This window comes from Diaporthe citri (assembly GCF_014595645.1).
Source record: "Diaporthe citri strain NFHF-8-4 chromosome Unknown scaffold_5, whole genome shotgun sequence".
NCBI lineage: Eukaryota > Fungi > Ascomycota > Sordariomycetes > Diaporthales > Diaporthaceae > Diaporthe > Diaporthe citri.
The window spans coordinates 1,146,401-1,171,958 of record NW_025064850.1 but is presented as its reverse complement, the minus strand read 5'-3'; the positions used below and the strand labels follow the sequence as shown (position 1 = coordinate 1,171,958).

At 55.5% G+C, this 25,558-nt stretch overlaps 8 protein-coding genes across 8 annotated transcripts; 4 read left to right on the top strand and 4 right to left on the bottom strand.

The window, feature by feature from the left end:
• Positions 1 to 126: 126 nt before the first annotated feature.
• INS49_011018 (uncharacterized protein) lies at positions 127 to 1,933 on the bottom strand (the record flags this gene model as incomplete). The annotated part of the gene is made up of 5 exons (XM_043171739.1): positions 127 to 347; positions 427 to 1,103; positions 1,208 to 1,562; positions 1,632 to 1,757; positions 1,813 to 1,933. 5 exons carry the CDS (start codon positions 1,931 to 1,933, stop codon positions 127 to 129), a joined length of 1,500 nt encoding a protein of 499 aa, XP_043023484.1.
• A 1,875-nt stretch (positions 1,934 to 3,808) lies between these two features.
• INS49_011017 (uncharacterized protein) lies at positions 3,809 to 5,658 on the bottom strand (the record flags this gene model as incomplete). The annotated part of the gene is made up of 4 exons (XM_043171738.1): positions 3,809 to 4,223; positions 4,292 to 4,373; positions 4,461 to 5,186; positions 5,277 to 5,658. 4 exons carry the CDS (start codon positions 5,656 to 5,658, stop codon positions 3,809 to 3,811), a joined length of 1,605 nt encoding a protein of 534 aa, XP_043023483.1.
• A 2,835-nt stretch (positions 5,659 to 8,493) lies between these two features.
• INS49_011016 (uncharacterized protein) lies at positions 8,494 to 11,193 on the top strand (the record flags this gene model as incomplete). The annotated part of the gene is made up of 3 exons (XM_043171737.1): positions 8,494 to 9,457; positions 9,519 to 10,761; positions 10,821 to 11,193. The coding sequence occupies 3 exons, from the start codon at positions 8,494 to 8,496 to the stop codon at positions 11,191 to 11,193; spliced, it is 2,580 nt and encodes an 859-aa protein (XP_043023482.1).
• A 697-nt stretch (positions 11,194 to 11,890) lies between these two features.
• INS49_011015 (uncharacterized protein) lies at positions 11,891 to 12,463 on the top strand (the record flags this gene model as incomplete). The annotated part of the gene is made up of 1 exon (XM_043171736.1): positions 11,891 to 12,463. The coding sequence occupies one exon, from the start codon at positions 11,891 to 11,893 to the stop codon at positions 12,461 to 12,463; it is 573 nt and encodes a 190-aa protein (XP_043023481.1).
• Positions 12,464 to 12,831: 368 nt separating this feature from the next.
• On the bottom strand, positions 12,832 to 13,731 carry INS49_011014 (uncharacterized protein; the record flags this gene model as incomplete). The annotated part of the gene is made up of 1 exon (XM_043171735.1): positions 12,832 to 13,731. The coding sequence occupies one exon, from the start codon at positions 13,729 to 13,731 to the stop codon at positions 12,832 to 12,834; it is 900 nt and encodes a 299-aa protein (XP_043023480.1).
• Positions 13,732 to 15,366: 1,635 nt separating this feature from the next.
• INS49_011013 (uncharacterized protein) lies at positions 15,367 to 17,057 on the top strand (the record flags this gene model as incomplete). Its single annotated transcript, XM_043171734.1, has 4 exons — positions 15,367 to 15,497; positions 15,558 to 15,877; positions 15,945 to 16,832; positions 16,906 to 17,057. 4 exons carry the CDS (start codon positions 15,367 to 15,369, stop codon positions 17,055 to 17,057), a joined length of 1,491 nt encoding a protein of 496 aa, XP_043023479.1.
• Positions 17,058 to 20,005: 2,948 nt separating this feature from the next.
• INS49_011012 (uncharacterized protein) lies at positions 20,006 to 21,648 on the top strand (the record flags this gene model as incomplete). Its single annotated transcript, XM_043171733.1, has 2 exons — positions 20,006 to 20,316; positions 20,397 to 21,648. 2 exons carry the CDS (start codon positions 20,006 to 20,008, stop codon positions 21,646 to 21,648), a joined length of 1,563 nt encoding a protein of 520 aa, XP_043023478.1.
• Positions 21,649 to 22,149: 501 nt separating this feature from the next.
• Positions 22,150 to 23,612, bottom strand: INS49_011011 (uncharacterized protein; the record flags this gene model as incomplete). The annotated part of the gene is made up of 2 exons (XM_043171732.1): positions 22,150 to 23,253; positions 23,319 to 23,612. 2 exons carry the CDS (start codon positions 23,610 to 23,612, stop codon positions 22,150 to 22,152), a joined length of 1,398 nt encoding a protein of 465 aa, XP_043023477.1.
• Between the last annotated feature and the right edge of the window lie 1,946 nt (positions 23,613 to 25,558).

The following is a 25,558-nucleotide window of genomic DNA, read 5'->3' as shown; positions in this document are numbered from 1 at the left end:
CCAAATATATCTCTAGAGCCTCGGTGAATGCAACTCGTATGCTTCACCAGCTATACTACTCAGTCCAGGCATGCCATCAATCGATCATCACACCCAACAAGTGAGTCTTGGCCAGGAAGACTAGCCTCAACAGCTGTCTTTTACCCTTTTCTCTCCATCCTCTTCGCTTTCGGCGCCCGCTTGTGGAGCAACCACCACCTCGCTGTCGCCGACTCCCACAATGTCTCGCACAGCCGTGTCGCCGTACGGGAATTTGCGCAACGTGTGCTTGTCGAGCCAATTCACTGCAAACAGCCCTCCCAACATGACAACAACCACGATTATCATAGCAATATTCCCCTTTTTCCCTGTCGAATAACACAATTAGCGGTTGATCGCATGCATGTAGATATGAATATACAGGCAGTGAGAATCGAAACGGCTTACAGTATGGCGCATCCGAGGCGGGGTACAGAGCGATGCCCCAGAACGTGTACAAGCAGGTAGAACACGCATTCATAGCATACAAGATGACAGACCGCGCGGCATCATCTCCGCCACGTTGGGTGATGATACTCGCCCAGCCGTAGGACACCGGGTTGACCATATAGCTCGTACCAGATAGGTAGTACGCGAAGAAGGTGCCCGCGAACGGCAGCGTCGGCACCATCAGCATGACGGCCGCGACGAGCTGCAGCAGGCAGGCCAGGACCCCCATCGGCACCCTCGTGCCGGTGGCGTCGACATGCACGGCGGCGAGGAAGTTGGAGACGATCCCCACGGCCTGCACGCCGAGCGGGTATGTGTTGATCTGGGCCTGGGTGAAGACGTCCGAGTGGAACTTCATCCACAGCAGGAACAGGCTCTGCACGACGTACGCCTCGAGCGCGCCCGTGATGACGGCCCACAGGCACAGGATGTACAGCGCCGGGCTGGCGAAGACGCGCTTCGCCAGCGACCAGGGGTCGATGTTGTGGCCGTCCTTGCTCTTGGGAGGGAGCCGCTGCAGCGCCAGCTCGCGCTCCCCGGCGCTGAGCCACCTCGCCTGCGTCGTCTCGGGCGTGTCCGGGAAGAAGAAGAAGCCCACGATGGCGATGGGGATGGTGATGATCCCGTTGACGAGACTAGTGCCTGTTAATCACCTGCTACGGACTCTAGAGTGATGTATTCTGGAACATTCCAAAACATGACAGACGGGGAACCGTGAAAGGAGAAGCATGGTGCTTACAAGAGCCATTGCCACCCCTTGAGGCCGCTGTGGTCCTGTATGCCCGTGTATATGGCCGTCATCATGATGCCCGCGAACATCGTTCCCGCCTGTCCCGAGGCCGTGAAGATAGCTGTGCGCTTGGCGATCTCGCGAGGCTTATACCACGACCCGATGATGTAGATGGTACCACAGTAGGTGCTGGCCTCTGCGAAGCCCTGGAAGAAGCGCACGACGCAGAGCTGCTCGTAGGTCTTGCAGGCAGCGCAGGACATGGTGAGGGCGGACCAGACAATGACCATAGAGGGTAGCCATATCCGCGGGGGAAACTTCTGGATGATAATGCCGTGTGGAATCTGACCAATGACGGAGCCGGCTGTGAACATGGAGAGTACAACTAGTGTGTGTTAATAACCTGCTAAAGAACCGGAACATTTTCGCTTACTGTTATAGTCGGCTCCTTTCAAGTTCAAATCCTCCCTGAGACCGGCAACGTAGGCGTTGGCGAAGGCGGAGCGGTCGAGATAGTTGAAGAAGGAACTGAGGCAGCAGTATGTCAAGATGACCCAGTCTGCATCATTGATTAGCATGTGAAAGGGATTCTAATGAGACAAGGTATTTCTTACCCAACTTCTGCACCAGTCTTCGTTCCTCCTTGCTCTTCGCTTCGTCCCCGAGGAAGATCGTCTTGACCTGAGCGACCCCACTAGCCTTCTGCCCGGAGGCATCACAGCTACTGCTCCCCATAATCCGAGTGAAGTTGTCCAGTCGTCGACGGGATCTGCACCAGAAATAAAAGTTTCTTATCAGCCTCAGCGGGAACAGGAGCACCGTGAGGAGCCTGCGCGGCAAGCCGCGCAAGTATATGTAGCGACAGGCACGAGAGAGGGGCATGCCAGGAACATTTGCTTCTGCATTCGCCTAGTCAGTGGTTAGTCCTGCCCAGCTCCCAATAACGAAAAAAGCGCAATCACGGACGTCCTGAATGGCCGCTCGGTCAGGTTGTGGATATCTACTCCATCGTTTGGTGACCATCAAGGTGCTCGCCTCCAAGAATAAAAACGCGCCGTGCTTGGCAATTCTTGGAGCTGTGGGGGTCCGCTGCAGAACTTAGTCATCCTCCCACGACTTGACAAGGAAGGTGTCGTACCACCGTCTGTCTGGTTCTCAACTCTGTCCCTAGACCACGCTCTTTCTACAGAATATTTTTTTGAAAAAAGTAAACGGAAATATTGTCACCCACGGATTGCAAAAAACGGAAGAATTTCCGACAAGCCTGCGACTAGGACGTAACTCAGACACACCCCATATTAACCGAACAGCACAACTACTCGTACAATACGTGCCAACGCCTGCGGTGACTCCAGAGCGCTTGACTGGGTTCTGGAAAATCTTGTTGACTTGCATGAATTAGCTAGATAAAGTTTGAGACTGGGGCCAATATTAGGGTCATATGGCTAGTTCCCAGCAGCATTTGTCTGATTCAATCTTGTCTAAATATTCCTGACCTGTCTTGTTCAAGGTGTGCATGAGGATGAAAACCTGTGACCACTCCCTTTGGCTTTTAAGTCCACCCTTCATCGGATTGCTTTTGAGGCACATCAGCAAGGAAGTCTTTGCAAATCACCTCTGGTGCTGGGTGACTTGATGAGGTCTCGTAAGAAGAACCAGTCACGGCCGTCGTCTTCGCCAAATCAATCCCGGCTGCATACCGGCCGAACATGAAGGATAGTTCGCCCCTGCTCGTTCAATGAGTCAGTTGTGCTTGTATTTCATCTTCATTCCCTGGTATGCTCCGTTGAGGTCCGGGATATACCGGCGTCTAGAACGTGTCTGCTCAGCATCGTTCAGAAAAAGTAAGCGTTGGTCCCACTTGAGCACATTTGAATTCGCATGTCCATGTTGAGGCCTCCCTGCGAGGCGACACGAGGGAGACGCATCTTCTTAAGAGAAAGCACACGCAAAAGGTCATCGCTCGACGAGGATTTGTAATGAGAATGGAAAATCTTACTCAATTCCGTAAAAGGGCTGCTGGAGAAATTGGCGAGAAGGAGAGAGAGCGGCGTTCGGAACTGCTAAGCAAGAACTCAGACACCAAGACGGCCATCCCAACGAGATCATTACGCTTTGCCGAGAACGGGAAGGCAGTGCTCCAAGGGGAGATGATCCATCCATGAGATTCCTAAAAGCGTCTCCGACGACTGGCTCGACGATACAGATTACGAAGATGACGACTCTGTGAGCGGCTGATGAGGTTTCTTCACTAGGGAGGCATTCGAATAGTCCAGAATAATTTCAAGAGGCATGCTAAACATGGAAATATCAAATTACATCTCTGGTTGTGAATTGTGTGGGTGATATTTTGAGGCATCTGGACTGGATACTCTAACACCTTCGCCATTACACAGGGTGCTACAAGCTGGTGTTGGAGACTTTGATCATGTGCATACTCGAGTTTACTGACGCGAATGTTTGGACAAAGCTGTGTCAATACAAGATAATCTATCGTGGACGCCCAGCAAAAACTCTCCAGGAGGAACCGATTACAAAATCCCAAAATACAAGAATCAGTCTGACCGGCACAGAGGCAGCATCACCATACCACCATCTCTACGTTTAAATCTAGTAGACCTTCAAGGTGGCCGCGACCTCCCCATAAGCCTCACCAACGATCCTCCTCCTCTCCTCCTTGCGCAGGCCAAACCTCATCTGGAACGGCGACGGCTCCAGGATGACGTGGCTGTTGGTTGCCTGCGAGTCGATGGGTACCTTCTCGCCGGTGCGCGGGCACGTCATCTGCTCCATGTTGAACGCCCAGAGCACCGACGCCCCCGTGACGAAGAGCTCGATGTCCACAATGTCCATGCCCAGGCACTTGCGGCGGCCCCAGCCGAAGCTGTGCGTCCCGAACTTGCTGTCGCGGAAGTTGGGGTACTTTGTCAGGGGCTCCTGGTACGTCGGGAAGGACGGGTCGAGCCACCGGTCGGGCCGGTAGGACTCTGGGTCTGGGTATTTCTCGGGGACGCGGTTGATGGCCCTGGCGAAAGTTTTATGTGTGAGCTAGTTGGCTGCACTGTAGAGCATCATGGGACAAGAGAAGCTTACCATTCACATGCCAGGATGATTGTGTCTTTCTTGATCAGGACGCCGCGGTATTCGTCATCACGCTCTGCTTGATGGGGCACACCTAGATCATGCAGTCATCATGTCAGCCATATAGGTAGCAAAGAATTGAGACTCAAAGAAGCCATGAACGAGCGAGCGAGCAACTTACCCAGCGGGACTCCAGATCGCCATCTTATCGTCTCTTTAAGGACAGCCCTCACAGTGGGTAGGTCCGCGAAATCCCCGAAATTGGGCAGCCGGTCACCGCAGACTCGGTCGATTTCCTCCTGAGCCTTCTTTTGCCACTCTGGGTGCAGTGCCATAGCCATGAGGAAGAATTTCAGCGGCCCTGCAATTGTGACCACACCGACCAGGTTGAAGAACCCGATGGTGCACGCCGCAAATACTTCTTGATCATCAGTCTGGTCCAGGCTGCCCTTCTGCTCCCGCTCAACCTGCTCAATGTAGCGGTACGCCCACGTATCCTTGGGCAGCTGGCCGTTCTTGTACTTGTCCTTTGCGATCTTGTAGTTATTCAGCCACCAGGCCTTCTGCGTCCCCATCCTCTGCTTCTCATAGGACTTCCACTTGTTGAATGGCTCTGGAATGTGCCACAGCGGTGTCATGGTGTTGACGATGGGTCCCGAGACCGACATGTTGTGCAGCGTGCGGTCGGCGCTCTCGCCGTTCATTTTGCCTTGTGAGGCCTCGTCCCACGCCAACCGTGACATGATGCGCCCGCAGTGCTCGCGAGAGTGGTCCATGAACCGGACTGGGTCCGACATGAGCATCATCAGGTACCGCCGAGTCTCGGCCTCGATGTGTCCGTAGAACTGATGCTTGTAGGCCTCAGCCATGGCGGCGTGTACCCATTTTCGCTGCTTCTGCCAGTGATCTACAGTGGGCATCAAGAGCGATCAGTTTCTTTCTTGTTTCTGGTAGGATCTGATGCCCAAAGGCGTCGCTCAGTACTGATATGACTTACCATGGCGGTCCATCAACGCGAGGTACTCAATGCCCTCTTTGTGGCCGATTAGGGCTCTGATCTGCGGCCGTCCCGAGTAGATGTGACCCCTCCTGATGAGGAGCTCCTCCGCGATCTGCTCATCTGAGATGATGACGAAAGTCGCGCCAGGAACACTGGTCTGGTAGATGGGCCCATGAATGTCTGCCCACTCTTTGAACTTCTTCCACATAGAAAACCTCGGCAGGTCATGGACCCTGCCCACGAGGGGAAATTGCTTTGGCCCAGGAAACTTGGCCTGGGAGACCTTCTTCTTCCTCCATTGTAGAACTTGCTGTATTGCAGATAGGAGGAGGCTTGGTATAGCCAGGTACAGTATGATAACTGGGAGATCAAAAGCCATGGCTGACGACTGGTTGCCGATATAACGGAAGAGAAATTGCGATACCTAGGGAGCGAGAATCAACGCTGAAAAGAGCAGAAAAGAAGAGGTACATATTGAGTGATCGACCGCGCTGCGCAGCCGCTCTACTTATGCGACCTTGTCGGTCCCGAGATCTACAATCGGCAGCACCCAGATAATACTCTGCACGGCGCGTGGACTGAGACAAGACGTCTACCCAGCAGTGTGGTTCCATATCCATTGGGTCCGAACCCCTTTTGGATGGGTGCTGCCTGACCCGGCTGCAGCTTGCGGTGCGGGCAAGGCTTGGGGGAACATGGTCAACACGACTTGCAAGGGTACAGGTCGATGCGGCCGCTTATTTCTCACATAAACCCTTGCACCTACGGGTTGGGTAGGGAGGGATACCACCGAAGGCCGACCCACCGGTCGTTGGAGGAATCGGGTGAAGGATCCCTGGTGGATACTGGGGTCTTGACCCCTGAACATGGCATATCTGCCAATAGCCATTCGAGCCCTCCGTGACTTACACGGCAAGAAGCAACCGGGCTGGATGCTGTGCGTATAGCACAAGGACTGGGCGGCCCAGCCTGTCCGCCTGATCTGTCATATGAGCTTATTGCGGAATTGTCTGTTGTTGGGATGGGGCTTGGTCAACGGAATGTCGAGGCTGGCCTTGACGACGACCAGAATTGCAGGATTTTCCCAGCTGCAGTGGTGATGCGAACCGGAGATCTGGGTATGGTGAGATGGTGGGGATGTCCGTGTCAGCTGAGGGCGTATCCCCATCATGCTCAGCTGCAGGCATTGCGCTGGGCTGCGGTGCCCCAGGTAGAAGGTACCCAGGATCGACACCTCCATCTCGGCCCGTCTGCACACAACTAAGCTTCTATTGTGCAGTCATTCTGAAGGATGACTTGACGTCGGAGCTAGAACGCGCAGAGGTAACGCGGAAAGCTGCGAGCTAGAGCGACGTCAGCGAGCAATCGGATTAACAGAGGCTAATTCCGCGTAACGAAGCGCCAGCTACGAAGCACAGCCTTTGTACCAGTCAGTCTGAGGGCGGCCGCCGCATCAGTGGCAAGGGGCGACAAGCCGAGCCATTGCACGGTATAAGGCATTTCAGGTGACGAAAGACATTCTCCTGGAGTCGCGGGTCATAGTTGGGGCTTAGAGTCAAACAAGCTTCTCGGTCCACCGGCCATCAAAATAGATAGCTCAGCAGTAGACGTTAAGTTGTGGGGCACCAGTCGTATGGCCACAGCAACTATGTTGAATGGAGTAATCCGGCCTCGTTTTCCTTCCTCTAGGTGATTCTGGGCGGAAAGGAACACCCAGCCGTGTCTCGGTCTAAATCAGAGCTAGGGGTGTCATATCCCGAATCGTGCATTAGGGTGCCTCTGCGGCGCCTATTGCAGGGTTCACTGAAAGGTTTATCCCAAGGTGCAGGATGTAGCAAAACCTGGGATTTGAAGACGGGAAATTTGTCGATAGAAACATCAGTGCTATCTTGCGCAACAGCCATGAATGTGCGTGGAATCATACGAGTTCAGGTGTTCCAGCCTTGCAAGTCGTAGCATGCGACTCTGAGCGACGGGTCAGCTCCGTGGTCCGCTCTTTCCGATGTGCATCAACCACGCAATCGTACGGATGAGCGATGGTGGTTGTCCGTCGAAATGTCTGGGATACATCGCCGTCGAGGCGTCATGAATGTCAGACGCCAGCTCGGGACCGAGACGTAGTCAGGTCGCCGTGGCGTGCATGAGCTCTGCAGGCTCGGAGTGCTACGCACCAAATGCACCGGCGATACAAGTTCTGCCGTGCTGGTAGGCACGGGACTATGGATGTCGACCATAGTTTCAACACTTGACCACCTATGACAGCTGCTTTGCCCGATCAGACAGCGTGAGACGCGGCGCCGACGATGGCGGTGTGCTCGTCTTGGTGTCCGGTATTCAGGTACGCCTGCAAGTTGTCTTAGATCAAGCTCGGCGCAGCTTCTTGACAAGCTTCACTTGTGTTGTTGAACGAGCCACAGCCTGTCTGCAAGACGCAAGAGGCTTGGATGCCACAGGATAGATGCGGCGTCAAATGGGCAAAGACATGTAGGACTGGTGTGGGCTCCGGCATCCGCGCTGGGCACGGTACTGGGTGAGCCCACGAGAAACTCCACAAGTGATAGCCATGCTTACGGGCGACCATATGAGAAGATCACCTGTTGAAAGCGTTGGTGATGGTCAGGACTCCTCTACCGCTAGGTTCAGACTGAGAGATGGCGGGCCGTGGGAGTGGTCCCTCGTGTCGCGCGTGTGGAATTTGACGATTGTACGATGGCTGACGCAGAGTTGTGATCAGATGGAGCCTGGCATTTCATCATTGACTAGCATTTCCATCGAGCTTCGAGTATGTCTGGAATGGAACCAATCATACACTAGCTGGGCCAAGCCGTTGACAAAGCCGGCTACAACAGCCTGAGGAAAATGTTGCATCGGTGTGCTTGTTGTCCATTGTTGTCCATGAGTAGGAGAGGAGAGAGCATCCGATGGAGGCTGACAGGGGCAGGCTCATTATGTAAGCCCCCACCCAGAAACCCAGCAGCGGCGCAGAGCTTGGCAAGCTATTGGGCTGCAGTCTGCTTTATTCGTCGACAGATGAGGTCATGCCCCTTCCCCCTCGGTGCCACCAACGGCTGAGGACGACGATCACGATCCCGCGTTCCCCTGCATCGCGTCGCATTGCACCGGCCTGCCTTGGTCCTGCCTTGCCAACAATGTCCTCGTAGGTCTGGCACTGCTTCTGCATCAACCAGCGCCTGTCCCAAGCTGATGTCCCGCCATGGCGAACCCCAGTGCAAACCAGCTGTCGATCCCCTTCCGCAAGTCCAACCACCTGTCGCTCTCGACCGCCATCCGGCAGTACATCTCCAAGAAATATGACCAGCACCCTGACATGTTCCGTCACGACCTCGAGGTTGTCGACGCCCTGCGGAGAGATGCCACCAACGTGCGAGAAGCCCACCCCAGCGGCATCAAGAAGCTGCAGGCCTACGCCGCCCAGCTCGTCTGGATCTCGGGCAAGTTCCCCATCGACATAGGCGCAGACTTCACTTGGTACCCGGCCCTGGGCTACAACACCGAGCGGCCCATAGTGCACAACAACCTCAAGTTCGAGCTCATGAGCATCCTCTTCAACCTCGCCGTCCTCTACTCCCAGCTCGCCCTGGCGTCCAATCGCTCCAACACCGAGGGGCTCAAAACTGCTGCCAATTTCTTCAGCCAGGCTGCTGGCGTCTTCAAGCACATGAAGGATATCGTGCTCCCCGAGCTGCGCATGGCTACTCCACCCGAGGACCTGGACGAGAGCACCCTCGAGTCCCTCATCCAGCTACAGCTGGCCCAGAGCCAGGAGTGCTTCTGGCAGAAGGCCGTCATAGACGGCTACAAAGATGCCTCGATTTCCAAGGTTGCCGCCCGCGTTAGCGACCTTTACAACCTGGCCGGGGAGGCCGCCATGAGTAGCGAGTCCATCAGCAGTTCCTGGATACACCACGTGAGCGCTAAACATCACCACTTCGCTGCCGCCGCCCAGTACCGCGCTGCGTGCGACTGCCTGGAGAAGAGGAAATATGGAGAGGAGGTGGCGCGCCTGACTGACGCAGTTGTGTGTGCGAACGAAGGCCTTAAAGAGGGCAAGGGAGGCTATCTGAGCAAGGCTGTTCTGGATGATCTGAACGGCTTGAAGAGGAGGGTCGAGGACGACTTGAAACGGGCGGAGAAGGACAACGACGTGATATATCTACGTAAGTTTGACGATTATGGGATGCCCTTAGGAACCCCATCGGTTGCTAACAATTATCTCAGACCATGTTCCTGCGAAGACCGAGCTCAAGGTGCTCGAACGAGCCAATATGGCGGTGGCTCGAGTCCCACCACAAGTTGCCAACCCCACGGAATATCTCGGCGACCAGACTGATTTCGGAACCCCTCTCTTCAGCAAGCTGGTGCCTTACTCCGTTCATGTCGCCGTGTCAATCTACGAGGAGAGGAGAGATCGCCTGGTCAATCAGAACATCATACAAGGCCTTGAGGCATTGAACGAGAAGCTTCACGAGATACTATCATCACTAAATCTTCCTGGATCGCTGCAGGCCCTGGAAAAGCCGCTTGGTCTACCCGGTACACTGGTACAGCATGCGGAGGAAATCAGGCAGGCAGATGCATTGAGCAGGGTACAGCGGAGTTTTGCCGACATCGATAAGCTGAGATCAAGTGACCGCGCAATCTTTGATGAAGGAAGGTCTCTTCTTGCCACCGAGGAGGAGGAGGACCAACGGCTGCGGATGAAGTACGGGACCCAGCGCTGGACGAGGCCTTCCAGCAAGGAGGATCCCCAAGGTGCCAAACTCTGGAAGCAGGCGACCGATATTGATGGCTACTTCGGCTCGAGCACATCCAGCGACGCAGTTGTCCGTGAGAAGTGGCTAGTAGTGGAAAGCACGCTCTCTATTCTTGCCGGGTCCGATCGTAGCCTCATGGACGCCATACCGCAGAGTCGCAAGACCGAAATCCACGAGACCGTCAAGCCCGCTCTCGGCCGTCTCCGCGGTGCGTACAACGACATCCAGCGCCTCGAATCCCGAAGGCGTCGCCGCGCCGAAGCTCTCCGCGAGAAGGCCAAGGCCGACGACATCAAGCCGGACATCATGAAAGAAGCAGCAAGGCTAGAGCGCACGTACCCAAACACTCAGATCGTGCCGGCCCACTTTGAAGATTTCTTCGAGAAGAGGCTGGATAGCATGTACGAGGCGGATCTAGCGCAGATCGAGAAGGAGGCCGCGGAGCAGGAGAAGTTCCTGGCGGAAGTGACTCGTGCAAACCGAGAGTTTGAGGCCCAGAAGAAGAGCGCGGGAGACCGAGGCTCAAGAGAGCGGGAGGCCGCGCTGCAGGCGTTGGACAATGCGTATTACAAGTACAAGGAGATAGTCAGCAATGTGGAGGCCGGAAGGAAGTTCTACAACGATCTTAGCAAGATCGCTGGCTCGTTCAGGGACCGATGCAGGGACTGGGTAAGCGAGAGACGGAAAGACTCTCGAGGACTCGAAGAGTAAGTTGCAAATCTTTGGTATCTTCCTCAGACTGGATCAGTCTCCTAACACATCACAGGGACATTGGCATGCCGCCCCTATCCTCGCTCTCTCTGGGCCAGCACCAGCGGGCACCTCAGCCCAGCTACCAAGCCCCTCAGAGCCCTCCCCAGCAGTACTACCAGAATACGCCTGCCCCGATGGCGCCAATGTCACCACCAGTTGAGCCACACATCCAGTCGTGGGCGCGGGACGACAACGCCCAGCCTCCTGAGCAGCCGCAGCCGCGACAGTCGATGCAGCCGCTGCAGGGCATGTGGAATCCTGAGATGGGCATCAAGTTCGCACAGTCGCCCGGGGCAGGCGGTGGTGGTCAGGGAGGACAGGCGGGAGGTGGCGGTGGACCGGTGGGCGGAAAGTGGGAGCCGAATGCCGGGATCCGGTTTGGTTGATGGACAATGTTCTGTGTGAGCTTCTCACACAACACAGCACAGCACAGCGAGCGTTGGCGTACAAGGCGTTGGAATGGTTCCATTCGCATATGTAAAGAAGGGGCGTATCACCCACAGTCGCGGCATGGCATGCTGTAATCCGTATCTGAAAAGAGTAAATCCACAAACGAGCATTCCCGGCACACTACTGTACCTTGCATGTAGATGGTAGCCTTGGCTCAACGGAGCGAGTCCTGAACGCCACCAATGACTCGAAGACTTGGGAAGGATCCCTTCCCGCCCTGAGCTAAGGCCGTCGCCTTTGCGTGTGGTTCGTCGCCGAAGATACGGATGACTCAAGCTACCAGATTGATCAGATTAGCTTGTCAGTTCCGGAATGCTCACACCGCTACCGTGCTCTCGGAAGCGGGTGCGCAATTGCGCAAGGGCGCCGATCCGGCTTCAGGGGGCCGAGCCATAAATCTCGGAGCTGTCGACCGACACCGAGACAAGGTGCTCGCAGTGTCGACGATAACCTCAACAGCAACTGAACACATATATACACTATCCTCGAGGCTCACAAGGAACACCAACCTGTCGTCATTGCTCGCCCCAGAACCCGTCAAAAAGCTCATCACAGACGGCCCCGCCACTCTACGCCTCCGTACAATCCTGGCCCAGACCAAAGAAGGCGGCAAGAAAACAGAAAGAAAACATCATGTCCACATCACCACTCACCTTCCGCAAGGCCACGCCCGCCGACGTCCCCGCGCTGCTGGCGCTCGTCAAGTCGGCGTACCGCGGCGAGGACAGCCGGCAGGGGTGGACGACCGAGGCAGACCTCGTCGCGGACGAGCGCATCGACGAGCCGGGCCTACTCGCCAAGATCACGGCAACCGGGGGCGCCGTCCTGCTGGCCACCACCGCCACCACCTCTGGGCCCGACACCGCCGCCGAGACCCTGCTCGCCTGCTGCGAGGTCCTCCGCCACCCGGCCCCCAGCGACCTGTCGTACTTTGGCCTGTTCGCCGTCAGCCCCAGGCTGCAGAACGGCGGGATCGGGAGGAGGATGCTCGCCGAGGCGGAGAGGTACGCACGACACGACATGGGCGCCGCAAGAATGGAGATGACGGTCGTGTGGCTGCGGGACGAGCTCATCGCGTGGTACGTGCGGCGGGGCTACGTGGTTGTGGAGGGGGAGAAGAGGCCTTTCCCCTATGAGAGCCTCGTGAATGGCAAGGCGTTGAGGGATGACTTGTATTTCCTGGTGTTGCGGAAGGATTTGGTGTAGGCAGGGGGGTGGGATTGTGGCTTATGATGTTTGGGTGGATTGGAATTTGATAGTGGGCTTCTCGGGGGAGCAGCGAGGCGTACTGGGAGACTAGGATCGTATATAGAGATCATGGGGCTTTTGCTTATGGAGCTTTATTATACGAGCTTCTCGGGGAGTTCATGGCATACCTAAGTGGATGCGAGGTGCTGACACATTTCGGATATAGGGTAGGCAGCCCTCAATCATCTCAGAAGCGCAAATTCCCATCCACTCGTGGGAAATGTTCATGGTGAGGCGATTAAGGCCAAATCAGTTGATTCCCGGAGTTGGCTCGAAATTAACCATGTTACACGACTGCGTATGTACTGTAGCCGAAAAGAAGCACATCAATATAGCACCGTCGCTTTGATGACGACCGCCCATCCTGAGGAGCTCTCCCACAGTCCAAAATCGTTTTCTCGCCGGAAAGTGGCCTCCTCCGCCCGTACATCCACCTGTACGCTTCCTAATGAAACTGTCGCAAAACTCTTGTTTTGGACCTTTGGAACTACCGGCTCAACCGGCGATCGAGATTTCCTCGAGAGCCCGAAGAAAGATCGCACTGGAGATTTGCCTTTGATGTCGGGTTGTTCTGGTATTTCTTGCTGCTGCTCCATGACCTCGCGCCGCTGCGCCTCGCTCTTTTCAGACCGCTCTGGAGTCACGATGCCTCGGAGGTCCGAAGCCAGTTGGAGAGCATGCTCTTCATCACGCCACCACAAAAGGTCCGCTTCTGCAGTGTCGTCGCGGATCTGGATCGACTCTCCGTCCTTGGACACCCATCTGAGCTGGCCTGGCGCGGCGATCTGGCTTAACCTGAAAAATGCACTCTGCTCCTCCCTCTCGTTCAGTCCGGCCAGCGTCCACCCCTCGTCACTCGGTGCCGCGTCTTGTGGGACCAGCATCAACTCCATAGAGAGTGACTTGTGTGAGTTCCGGGACCTCTTCATGTTATTGTCCATGGAGAAGTCGAGGAAGAATTCCCTGATAAAGGGCATCATGTGCTGGACGAGAGTATCGTCCTGGCTGAGTTGTTGGCTGGCCTGCGATTGCTGCCTCTCCCGTACCAAGGAAGGCAGTCGGCTGACCAGCTCGTCAATTGGGTCTGTGGCAGGTTTCTCGTTGTACGTTGGCGGTCGAGGTTGTGATCCGCCTGGTACTGTTGCTTCGCTGTACGAAGGCGGAGGGGCTGAGAAGGATGGCTCTCCTTTCCCCTCAGAAGGGTCCCCGTGTATCTTGGGCGACATGTTTGGTGATGATTGCTCTTGGTCTCTATCCTTGAGTTGTTGTGAGGCAGAAACTCGGTTCCATTGCAGATTGGAAGACCCGTGCTCAGAGTGACTAACAGTAGGGAGTTGGTCCTATCCGGGCAGTGAATGTGCGTAGACTGATTTGGGATGCTAGAAATGAGAACATTCCGGCTGCAAGTCTAGTTACTGGAATATGCCCTGGCTGGTCTTCTAGCGTTGGGCTGAGTGAGTGACGATGTTTGAGAGGCGCCGTCAAATGTCAGGTCCCCGCAATGTAATGCCAGCCAAGGAAATGTCAGAGCAGCCAAGGCACGTGGGACCCTGGAGTGAGCCTGACAGCCACGCTAGAGCCGCCATGTCGACCTGGCGTGATTTAAGGACACCAAAGCGGCTTGAGAAGCGTGGCTGTGTTCTCTAAGTGGCAATAGGCCAAAGCAAGAGGAGAATTCCCGCATCCAAGACACACGAAATATCGCAATCTCGAATTGATGTCCCTTTGATCAACGCAAATGTGACCGCAAAATTCTGTGCGCGAGGATTTTGGTGCTCATTTCTTGTGTTCCGTTCGAGTGAACGCCCCTAGCATGAGCCATTATGACGGCGGTGTTTTGTGAGCCGTTTACTCCCGAATTCTGCCAAAATCCTGTATGTTCGGGAAGGATTCGAATGTTTGCACCAATGCATCGGACCTACCGTGATACAAACCGCAAGGCAGCCAGATTCGCGCATCTACTCCGCCCCATTCTATGCGACTCGAGGATCCTTACAATGGGCCGCGGAATAGGCACGGAATATTGCCTGCATTCCTTCAGAATGACTTCATTCTCGGCTCTTCGCTGGTCGAGAAAGGTGCCGACTCTCCCGACTCTCCGGCTTCCTTTGTCTGGCTTAATGTCCTACCATCCGCGGGGCCAGGGATCGTTCGATAAATTCCCTCTTACGGGATGGGCGCACCGGCCGCCAATGTCTGGGGATGACTGCCTCCAGTTCCGGGCACAGAGCCAAATCCGACCGCGTCTCACTAATTAAAATCGCTCTCCTTCTACCATGAGAAATCCACAGCCACACAAAGAGACCGGGCGCAGGTAGTCACCTGAACGGGGCGAAGCTGTCAGACACTGCCTAATTATCCGTTCCGGTTCGGCCCAATGCGGGTCGCGGGCAGGAGCAGGCAAACAAGACCGCCGTGCCAAGGGCCGAATGGCTGGAGGAGCATGGCCATGAGGCAGAAACAAAGGTCAGGTTGTTCCTGCAGCTCACCCAAGAATGGCTTGAGGAGATCTGACGATTATATATACGGCCGCGACCCCCACTCTACTTGAGATAGCATCGTCAATAACAACAGTTGATAAGGCTATTATACCATAATATTAAAACCCTCCTTACATATCAAAAGACAGGCCATTATACTACCTACATCAGGGACACTAGCTTCGTGCCCGGCCAAAGACCGTTTGGATTTAGCATTGTCCAAGCCGATTCCCTACGACTGTATACTTCTAGTGCGTTTCTAGAAGGTATATATATATTCGGTGCTACACCGAGCATCACATTCTTGGACCAAGGGTACTCCAATACAAAATTTCGCCTCACTCATCATCCTCCAGTAGGAAACTCATCCACCTCGCAACGATGGCACCTCTACCTGCATACAGGGTCGCTGCACCAGACGAGTACCTTGCCTTGACGGGCATGGGTATCGACTCGGTCAAGATCTCAAAATCAGCATGGATTTACCCATTCCAACGATGCACCAGGTTCAGGTATGCAAGCATTCGAACGCCGGATTTAGAAAGAGGTCTGATATTCTAACGCACCTGCAGTGTACAACCTCACGATTATGCAATGAACCTGCAGGCTATGACCAAGGAGAAGCTACAGTTCCTTCTCCCGGTCGTGTTCACCGTCGGTCCGGATGTCAATGCGCGAGGCGCAAATGCCAAAGCTGGGGGTAACGCCGGCCGTGGCCACACTCAGGAGGACCGTGGTGACTCCCTCATGAAATATGCCATGCTGCTCACAGACACGAACGCAAAGGGCAAAAACACAACCGCTTTCCTGGAGAACATCGTCAAGGGTATCATTGAGGGAGAGGTCCGAGTCTTGGTGTCGAGCATGACTATGGAAGAAATCTTCACTGAGCGTGAGGAATTCAGTGAGCCTAATCCCCAACGCCACGGATTTGGTGTACCATTTCTAACAAGACGCAGAGCGCCGCATCTTCCGCAACATCCAGAGCGAGCTGGACCAGTTCGGGCTGAAGATCTACAATGCCAACGTCAAAGAGCTGCGCGATGCGCCCAGCTCCAACTACTTCGAGTCGCTCTCCCGCAAGGCCCACGAGGGTGCCATCAACCAGGCGCGTATCGACGTCGCCGACGCCCAGCAGAAGGGATCTGTGGGCGAGGCGGACCGCAAGGGCCGGCAGGAGCGCGAGCTCGCCAAGATCAACGCCGAGACGGCGGTGCAGAAGACGGAGCGGGACGGCGAGCGGGCGCAGGCCGAGGCGAGCCTGGACACGCGCAAGACGACGCTCAAGCGCGACCTGGACATCGCCAAGATCCAGGCGGCGCGCGCGACCGAGTCCCGGGACGCGGAGCTCAAGCGCGAGGTGGAGATCAAGCGCGCCGCGGCCGAGATGGAGCGCCTGCGTGCTGTGGATGTCGTCAAGGCGTCCATCGCCCGCGAGGCCAAGCAGCAGGCCGCCGACGCGCGCGCGTACGAGGTCCAGGTCGACGCCTCCGCCCAGCTGAGCAAGGCGAACCAGGCCACCGACGCCGATGCGTACAAGACGCGCATCGGGGCTGATGCTGCCAACTACGCCGCGCTCAAGGACGCGGAGGCCAAGCTGCAGGTGCAGATGAAGGAGGCCGAGGGTCTGTCCGCGATGGCCTCTGCCTACGGCCAGATGGCGCAGGCATTTGGTGGCCCATCCGGATTGCTTCAGTACATGATGATCGAGAAGGGCACGTACGTCGAGCTGGCGCACGCCAACGCCAACGCCGTCGCCGGCATGCAGCCCAAGATCAGCGTGTGGAACACCGGTTCCCAGGCCGGTGGCGAGGCTGGCTCGTCGAACAGCGTCGACACCATGCGCAGTAAGTATACACAGCAATTCCCACCGAGGCTTCTCCCAGGGTTTATTTGGAGGATGCTGACATTTGTGCATAGATGTCTACCAGATGCTGCCGCCCCTGATGCAGACCATCAACGAGCAGACCGGCATCACTCTTCCCGAGTGGCAATTTGGCCGTCTCAACAACCAGGCAGCAGAGGTTGAGAAGAACAAGGAGATCGCGAAGACCAACGGCCGCCACGATTAAATCCTCACTCTTCCACCTTGACGCTGTCATATGCATACACATCCGAGTCCTTTTCCTTTTCCTTTGTTTCCACGTTATGACCTGAAAGGATGTCTGTGTTTGCAATACCCTGGGAGGATTTAGTGATACGGCGTCTGGAAGGGCTCAAGTGGCGTTATCTGAAACCTCATTTTTGATACCTTAGACGCGAGTTTCGGCTCATGGACAGAACGGGGAGTATGTCGTCAGAAGCAGACCTTCTCACGGACTGCTTATTGTTGGGGCAGACTCCCAAAACACGGTCTCTACGGTGGGCAAGGGGTAATTGCCATCTAGCTTTTCTATGTATGACAAGATAGTGTTTCATTATGTATTATACTTTCAAATTATGTATTCTCTGCTACAGTCATCAATACTATACCCACATGTTATATTTGCAGTAAGAACATAACACATTACCGCGATTCATTCTTGTTTGTGGTCTCATTATAACACCCAGCTAAAAGTGTGTCGACTGTCTCCTAGGTCATGACATCAAAGCCGAGCTCCTGGGCTTGGAATACTAGCGCCTTCATTAATAGCAAAGCTCGCATGTTCATTTCGTGCCCGTTATTGATTTCCCGGTGACTGAATGTAGCAGAAGGCTCTGGATGTGATCACTGTGCTGCGGCCGATCTGGAGGTGATTTCATATATCAGAAGTGATGTTTTGGGGTATTGAAAATCTGATTGTTGCCAAAATGTGGCTGTGATCCCTCTACGGAGCTGTCAATGTGCCTCAACTATTCACCATCGCATGCTATCTCTGAGCTTTCCGATATTCGGTCTTTCGAGCCTCAAATTTCAGTGCTATTGCAGCAGGAAGACGAGCATATCACGTCAACTCAACTCTTGCCACTACGCAGGATGGAAGTCGTCATCGTTGTCTTGAAGTGGTTTCCTCCACTGTACACAACCGTGAAAGTGAAAATGACGATCACAGCTACCTTGGACTTCGAAGGAAGGGGCCAGGCAGGGTGTCTGGGAATACGTTCTCACATGAAAGGCTCAGGGCAGCCAACGGGCCGGTGAAAATCAGGCCTCATCGCATAAAACCCTAGTGTAGACGCCATTCCATTCTCAAGTCGAGCGGCAACACGCCGTCGCCGGTCATAGAGTCTCCACTTAGTTGAGTGTTTTCACTTCTTCAATGGTCATCGCAGCAAGTGACGATATCCATTCTGGCATGGGTGGCTTCCGACTGGCTGGGGATTGGGACGATGAAGATTCTAAGCGTAGCGGGACGCAACTTGTGAAGATAAAAGGTTAGCCTCTTGCCACGAGTTTCTTCTACACCGGCGAACACGATCGTCCTCAGGTTAGGCATTAGCGCCGCGGACAATAGTGCGTTTGTTTCCCCGGGAGGCTTCTCCATGTGCCGAGGACAAGAAGCACGGGAAACGGTACCAAGAACGGTAGTTTCGGCGGGAGATATTCGTGACCAATCCCGCCGCCTTGGTGCCGACATGGAGAGCTGGACTGCTCGCGCTATTCTCGCCGACGGCCTCGGTCAGCCTCAGCCTCGACGGGCTTTCAGCCCAAAAAAAGGCCCCCGGCGGCAGCCCACGTAGAACGTCATCGTGGGGGTGCTAGACGCTGTCCATGTGCCGAATGATTCAAACATTAGACTCGGGAAGAATCCAAAATCGGACTCGCGCGACGTGTGATGGGCAGCATCACGACGGTGTTTGGTCACCGGCAGGTAGTCTTGGAGGGAGTAGTGCCGGAGACAAGGCATGACTGTGTCCCAGCGAGAAGTGTGAAAATTACGCTGCCACCAATCCAATCCTTGGCTTTTGAAAGTCCTAGGAGTTACCTTGAGGATCGCAGGGCACTCATTCGCCAACCGCGGTGACGGGTCGTGAAGGTGTGGTCAACGACTGGGTGGTGAGAATGAAACCCATCGGGTCGGTAGTCACACTAGATTTGGTTTCGACAGAACTTGTTCGGTGACCAAAGAATGGGATGTTGCAAGCATAATAAACGGGATTTGAAAACGGCTACCAAATCCGGCGTGGAGGGTATTGGCGACGAGGTTGTTGGTGGGTTGGAACTGGATGGGTTGCCAGAAACACGGCCAAGGCACTGCAACAGCTGCATTTCTGTCAAAAAGGAGTCTGACCGTCGGAAGGACGGGACAAGACTCGCCCGAACAAGAGCCAATGTCGCTCCAAGCTCCCTCGTCCAGTTCTCGGGACGGGTGACATCTTATCTACCAGGCAGCGTCATCCCGATTCTCTCTGTTCCAGAAACCTTCAGATGAAATTCGCTTACAGCCAACAATCCATCCGCTATGGGTCCCTGGCGGCCAATGGTGCAGGCGTCGTGAGGGAGCGATGCGGGGTCGGCCGGTGAGGAGGATCGCGGAACGTCAGGGGAGCCGCGAGCTGGACGTTTTATCTGGTGTTTGGGGCGCCCACTCTGCGGTATCATCTCTGGGCAAAAGCCACCCATCCCAACTTGGGGCCTGCCGTTCGCGCTTCGACGTCTCGGCCCCAATGGATTGCTCCACCAGCCAGAAGTCGTGGATTCCATCCCGTCAAACCAAACGACTCAGTGCGAGGAACCAACGTCTCTACTATAGGGTTTGATCGCTGCCGGGGTTCGATGTCTAGCACTACTCTGACAGCTTGTCGCTACTACGCCATCATGTGGGGGGGGGGGGCCAGGGGACGGGGATCGAGGGAGATCTTCGGCTCCTGAACAAGCTTAAATCTACCACGATGCCAATGGCGGGGTGTCTGGTCGCCTGGGTCAGCCAAATAAGATGGCCCGACGGCCCTCGTCCTGGTCCTGCCTCCCGCTCCCGTCGATCTCGGTGGCCCTCAACCGAGAAACCACTCGTTGTAGATCGTCTACCCGGTGTGATCAGCTGTGCTAGTGAGTGAGTGGTGCTCGTGAGGACCCGTCCATGGCTCGCCGCCTGTCACTATGGCTGTCTCCATCACGGCGCCTCTCGCACCCCTGACCACCATCTTCACGCCGCCCTGCCCCATCTCGTGGCTCCTGACCTCCTCCAAGAACCCTTCACAGTTCCCTCCCTTCCCGACCACGGGGCCGGCATCGTGCGATCCTCCCAGATGGGCTACAAATATTGCAGACAGGGGCTTCCAGTACTACTCGCCGGCAATATGTCCGAGTGGGTTCGAGGTTGGGGAGGGGTGCGAGGTCACAGAGACGAGGACGGCCGAGGGCTTCCCTGCTGTCGAGCCAGAGGAGACGGCCGCTTACTGCGTCCCCAGGTGAGCACGGAACCTTTTTGTTTGCACGCTTCAACACCGCGCCCCGGGCTGCCTTGTCTGACTGAGCGGCCTCTACGCAGTGGCTTCACATGCACGACGGACACCACGGACTTCCGGGGCGGTGTCTGGGGAGCGACAAAAGAGGAAGGCTCCCCTCTCTTCACTGCTGGACCGGCCTTGCAGATTCGGTTCCAGGAGTCTGACCTGTCTTTCCTCGAGACTCACCCCTTAACTCCGGGCCTGACGCTGGCCGGCCTTCCTGCACAAGCATCAGTTGCGGCTTCAGCAAGGGCGGGTCCAGGAGACTCGATAGCGACGACGGCGACCTTTGGTCAGTTCACAACAATCCCAACGCCCACACCACCTCCAGTCATACCAGGGACACCGTCACCGTCTCTCACCGGGACAGGTAGGGCATCTCCATCAGCTCTTCCGTCCAACATGACTAGTCCCTCAGACCCAACAAGTACTGCTACCACTATCCCCTCCAACGAGAAGACTGCAGACAGCAAGGGTCAAAACTCAACCAGCATCGCTGCCATAGTCCTTTCGACTTTGCTGTCTATCTTTGCAGTGGCATTCACAGTCTATGTTTGCCTCAAGGGACGACGCAGGAGATTCTGGACAGTTTCTAGGGGCAGTCGCAAGGGTTTAATGCCAGTGGGCGTCGGGGTATGGATCGGGACAAGGGGCAGCGACGAGAGCGACGAGGAAGTGGCATGCGAGCGGCCCATGAACCATACACGGGTCAGCACACCAGATACACCGGCACTGAGCGTGGTATGGGAGACAAGATCTGGCGCGCCTCAGATACCAAGGTCGATCATATCACGCGGATGCAGTCCACCGGAGGTAGAAGGAGGCATCAGGATCCCCATCTTCGGGCTAGGGGAATACCGGCGCACACGGGTAAAAGTTCCCGGGGCCGCGCTAGACGACAGCCCGGAGGGAGGCACGCCCTCGAGGCACGGGAGCTGGGTGTCGAGGGTGTCGAGGATGCTGTCCAGGGCGGCGCGGTCCTCGACCACGAGCCGGTCCTCGTCGCGCTCGAGGTCCCGCTCCGCGTGGACGACGCGCAGGCCAGCGTCCGAGGAGTGGGAGCACTTCTTCCAGGGCAGAGGCCCCGGCGGTCTTACTGTCCCCAACCTCACGTACTCGCGGCCGTCTTCTACGGCCTCCACGTCGTCCTATCCGGACGACCGCAAGGACTTGTTCGACCTCGAGGAATCGGCGAGGCGGCTCCCCGAGATCCGCAGTTTCGACAGGCTGAGCGAGGGCACGTTCGGCCTGCGCGGGCGGTCGAGCGACAGGAGCGCAAAGAGGAAATCCTGAGCACTCACACTCACTCACTCACTCAATGCGTCTGTGCGCTTGTGCGCGCTCCAACCACCACCCAACTCGGCCAGTCCCGAGTCATGATTCGATGATATACCCTTCAATGTAACTACTTGTTGTTTTGAAACGTTTTCCGTGACTGACCCGGTCCCCTGTTGGGGCCTCCCTCGCCCACGCCGGATGACACCCAGCCCGGATGGCTGTGCACGCCGGCAATTGTTTCCTGCCTCCCACTGGAACTTGCTGCTACGTAAGCACGGGTGGGACCGTCTTCGTCCTTCTGGAATCATTGCCGTCTACATCTCTCGAGACAAAACAACCCCGGGTAAATAGTCTTCCCCGGGGAATCTGTAAATCATGTGGCGGTGGTGCAGGTGTTGCCTACCCAGGCTCATCAGAGTATCAGTGCTGCAGGTATCCTGCGCTTCAAACATCTCCCTATGTTACACTGTTTGAAGAAACTATATGAGACCCTGTCTTATACCAAAGATTTCCTGATCAGGCCGACAGACACAACTGCCCATTCTGGGTCGGATAGTACTCAAGCTGGCCAGCAACGTGCCAGTCCTCACTCCCCACCGCAGTCGGCGCGTAGAACAGCCCCCAAGGGTCATACCTCTGCTTCAGCTCGTACAGGTACCCGTAGTTGCCCCCGTAGAAGGCCTGCTGCCAGTCCGGCTCGTTGACGTCCGCCTCGTTCATGTACGCCCCGGCGCCCGGGCTGGCGTCCCTCCACGGCTGCAGCAGCTCGACCAGGCCCTTGCTCGCCGCGGCGATGTCCTCGGCGGTCGCGGTGGTGTTGAAGGTCGCGGCCGTCATGGCGTGGAAGAGCGTGTTGCGCCACGCGGGCGTCACCGCGTTGGTCTGGTTGACCCTGGGGTTGTCCGCGGGCTTGAAGTTGTACCCGATCATCAGGCCGTTGACCTCTACCGCGCGGCGGATCGCGCTGGACTGTTTCGACAGGGTATCTGGGTCGTCCCAGTTGGACCGCGGGAAGAGCCGCGACGCGGTGTGGGCGTTCCAGGTTCCAACGCCCTCGGCGGAGTCGGGGAACGTTGTTGTGAAGGCGTCTAGGAGCCCTGGGTACTCGGCGTAGGTGACGTTATCGGGCTGTATCCCGAGCCTGTTGAGCTCTTCGAAGAGTGGTTGGTTCAGTGGCCGGAGATTAGCTGCCGACAAGTTGTTGGCCCATTGTGGCAGCATCAGGAATGTACATGTCTCCTTGTCAGGGCAGATTATGTACCAATAACTGTACAGTCCTGCATCTGCGTTGGTCGGGAAAGTTGCCCAGAAGGCATCCACTCCAGACCAAAATGTTTCAACGTCGATTCCTTGACTGGTACCGAACGAGTAGGTGACTGTTGTGACCGGCTGCTTAGGATATGCAGCAATGGCGATAGAAGTCACAATTCCGTATGTGCTACCGCCGCCTCCCCGGAGGGCGAAGAAGAGATCAGGGTTGTGTTCTGAGTCGACATGAACAAATCGCCCATTCGGTAACACAACCTCCAAGGACAGGATTTGATCAGCAGCCATGCCATACAGACCCATCAAGGGGGAGTGACCACCCGCGGCAGAGTACCCTCCAGCCAAACCCACAGTCTATAAGATAACTAGTCAGTCAACTTGTCCACGGTTTCAAACGCGAGGGCAACCGAGAAGCTTACACGGGCGATCCCTCCCACGACTTGCAGGTCCAATGCGTCAGCAGCCTCGTACACTTGTATCGCCTCTACACCAGCGCCGACCTTGAAGGCGGGCCCGGTGTGTCCAGTGCCGTAGCTGTATTCCCCCCCGAGGTAAACGACGTCCTGCAGATATGTGGTCCATACGGTAAGGGCTCCAGCACCAGTAGATTTGGCGTTGAAGTCGTGTCCTTTGTTCTTCACAACAAGACGCAGCTTGAGGTTCCTGGCAAAATTGACCGCGAGCTGGATCTTTTCTACATCAGTGGCGTTCATGACATACGATGGAAGCCCTCCAAGGGTGCAGGTTGCATCTGGTCTCGTGAAATTGGGCGGTAGGCAGGACAGGCCTTCAAGAAGGGGCCAGTCTATTCCAGTTGGATCATAAGACCTATTAGGTCGTTAGCACGGATTGAACGTATGCAAATATGATGAGAGGGTTTGTGACAGCTGAAGCAATATGCGTACTGGAACTTGGGCGAACCCCATTTTCCTGTGACGGAAGCACAATCCCCAGCATCATATTGTGGCCAGTCTTCATAACACACAGCAGCAGATGGCTCGCCCTTGATTAGAGCTCCCTTGGTCAAACTCGCAAGAAGCGACCACTGATCTTGAGGTGGCCAATGACTCTCGCCTGGAAACGCCTTGCAGCCCGTCTCAGAGACAACACTTGGACCGGCAGAGCTGGCATCTCCAAAGTTGAAAATACTCGCATCATCCGGATACAGATCATTCAAGTTAGCGATCGTGCTATCGTTGAGCTGTATAGTCTCAAATGGCAGTAGGGAGGTCTCTGGACCGCCTTCGCCTTGCTGCGTCCCTGCAGTTGCTATTTCCTACTCAGCGTTCCAAGCATGGTAATTTGGAAATAAAAAGACCAGTACGAAGATCCCCACCTGTGGACTGTTCATTCCTTGTTATAGTGTTTGCGACGGCGAGGATGCCCAGGGGCCAAGCTGCGAGAACGAGCAACATACTGTCTGTCGTTCATGAAATAATGTGCCGGCTCTTAAAAGAGCACAGTGACTGAAGTGACGATATAAGTGAGATCCAAGCATCAGACTACACCGCTGGGGACCAACCCAGCGGAAAGAATGGATTTATAAATCACGAACATGCACATGCGACTAGGTAGGCCAGGAACCTCAGTCCATCATTACCGGCGCGGGGAATATCCACACCTGGTCAGCTTGCAGCTGTGGCGCACGAATGACGATGGAGCATGCGCCAGGCCGTCCACTCGCTGAATAGTCAAAATCGCCTGCTGAATCCTGGGCGTTGTTCCCCAAGTTTGGTAGCGAATGAGCTTGGCCGATGCAATGCAGTGCCTCAGCCGAGGCAATCAGCTCTCTCTTCCGTTGCGGTGACCCTGGAAAACAGCCCCCATAGATTCTATCAGTTTTGGACTACTTCTGTATGAGACTGGCTGGACTGGTTGGCTACCTGGCAATAGAACAGGTCGGTGAGGGGCCCTGACAGGGGTCGAGGTGACCAACATGGCCTGAATATGCACCTCGATCAAATTCCCTGCTATTTAATACAGCAAGCATTTATTAAAAGCTCGGTGGCGCTCGAGAGCTTTGCGTGGACGGCCCGAAGTGCCATTGTTCTTCGCTCCCATGATCGCCATGCATATGGTCAGACAAGGGCGGGCGTACTGCTTTATCACACCTGCACTATGATCATTTGATATTGTGGCACTCATTGGTCTACCCACGGATGAAGGAGGAGCTGAAGAAGGGGGGTCACATGCTTGCTATTATCAGTTGTACTTGGACACATATTTGGAATCCGTAGACTATACCTTGACACAGTACGTCCTAACACCGAACGTGTATGCAATGACACATCTACTACCGTAGCAAGAACAGAAAAATGTCAATTCCAACACAGCTGGGGACAGTCTTAGATGGGAAAGCTATCTGCTGAAGTAGAAACATACCTAACTTCAGGTCAAGACTCCCTTGCCTTACATCTTGGACGTGCATGATCCCGGTGCTGGCCAAGAATCCGCGCAAATAACAATTTACATATAAATGAAATTGCTCCTAGGTAATTCCAATATCATGAGGATATATCAGGCCGAGAAGGCTTCGTGACACTGCAACAAGCCCGCCCGTCACCCAATCAATGCTCCCAGGCCATAATCAAGAGTTTTGCGCATGATTTACTGGTGGTTGGGTCAGTCGACGCACGTGTCACCACCCATGAATAGAACT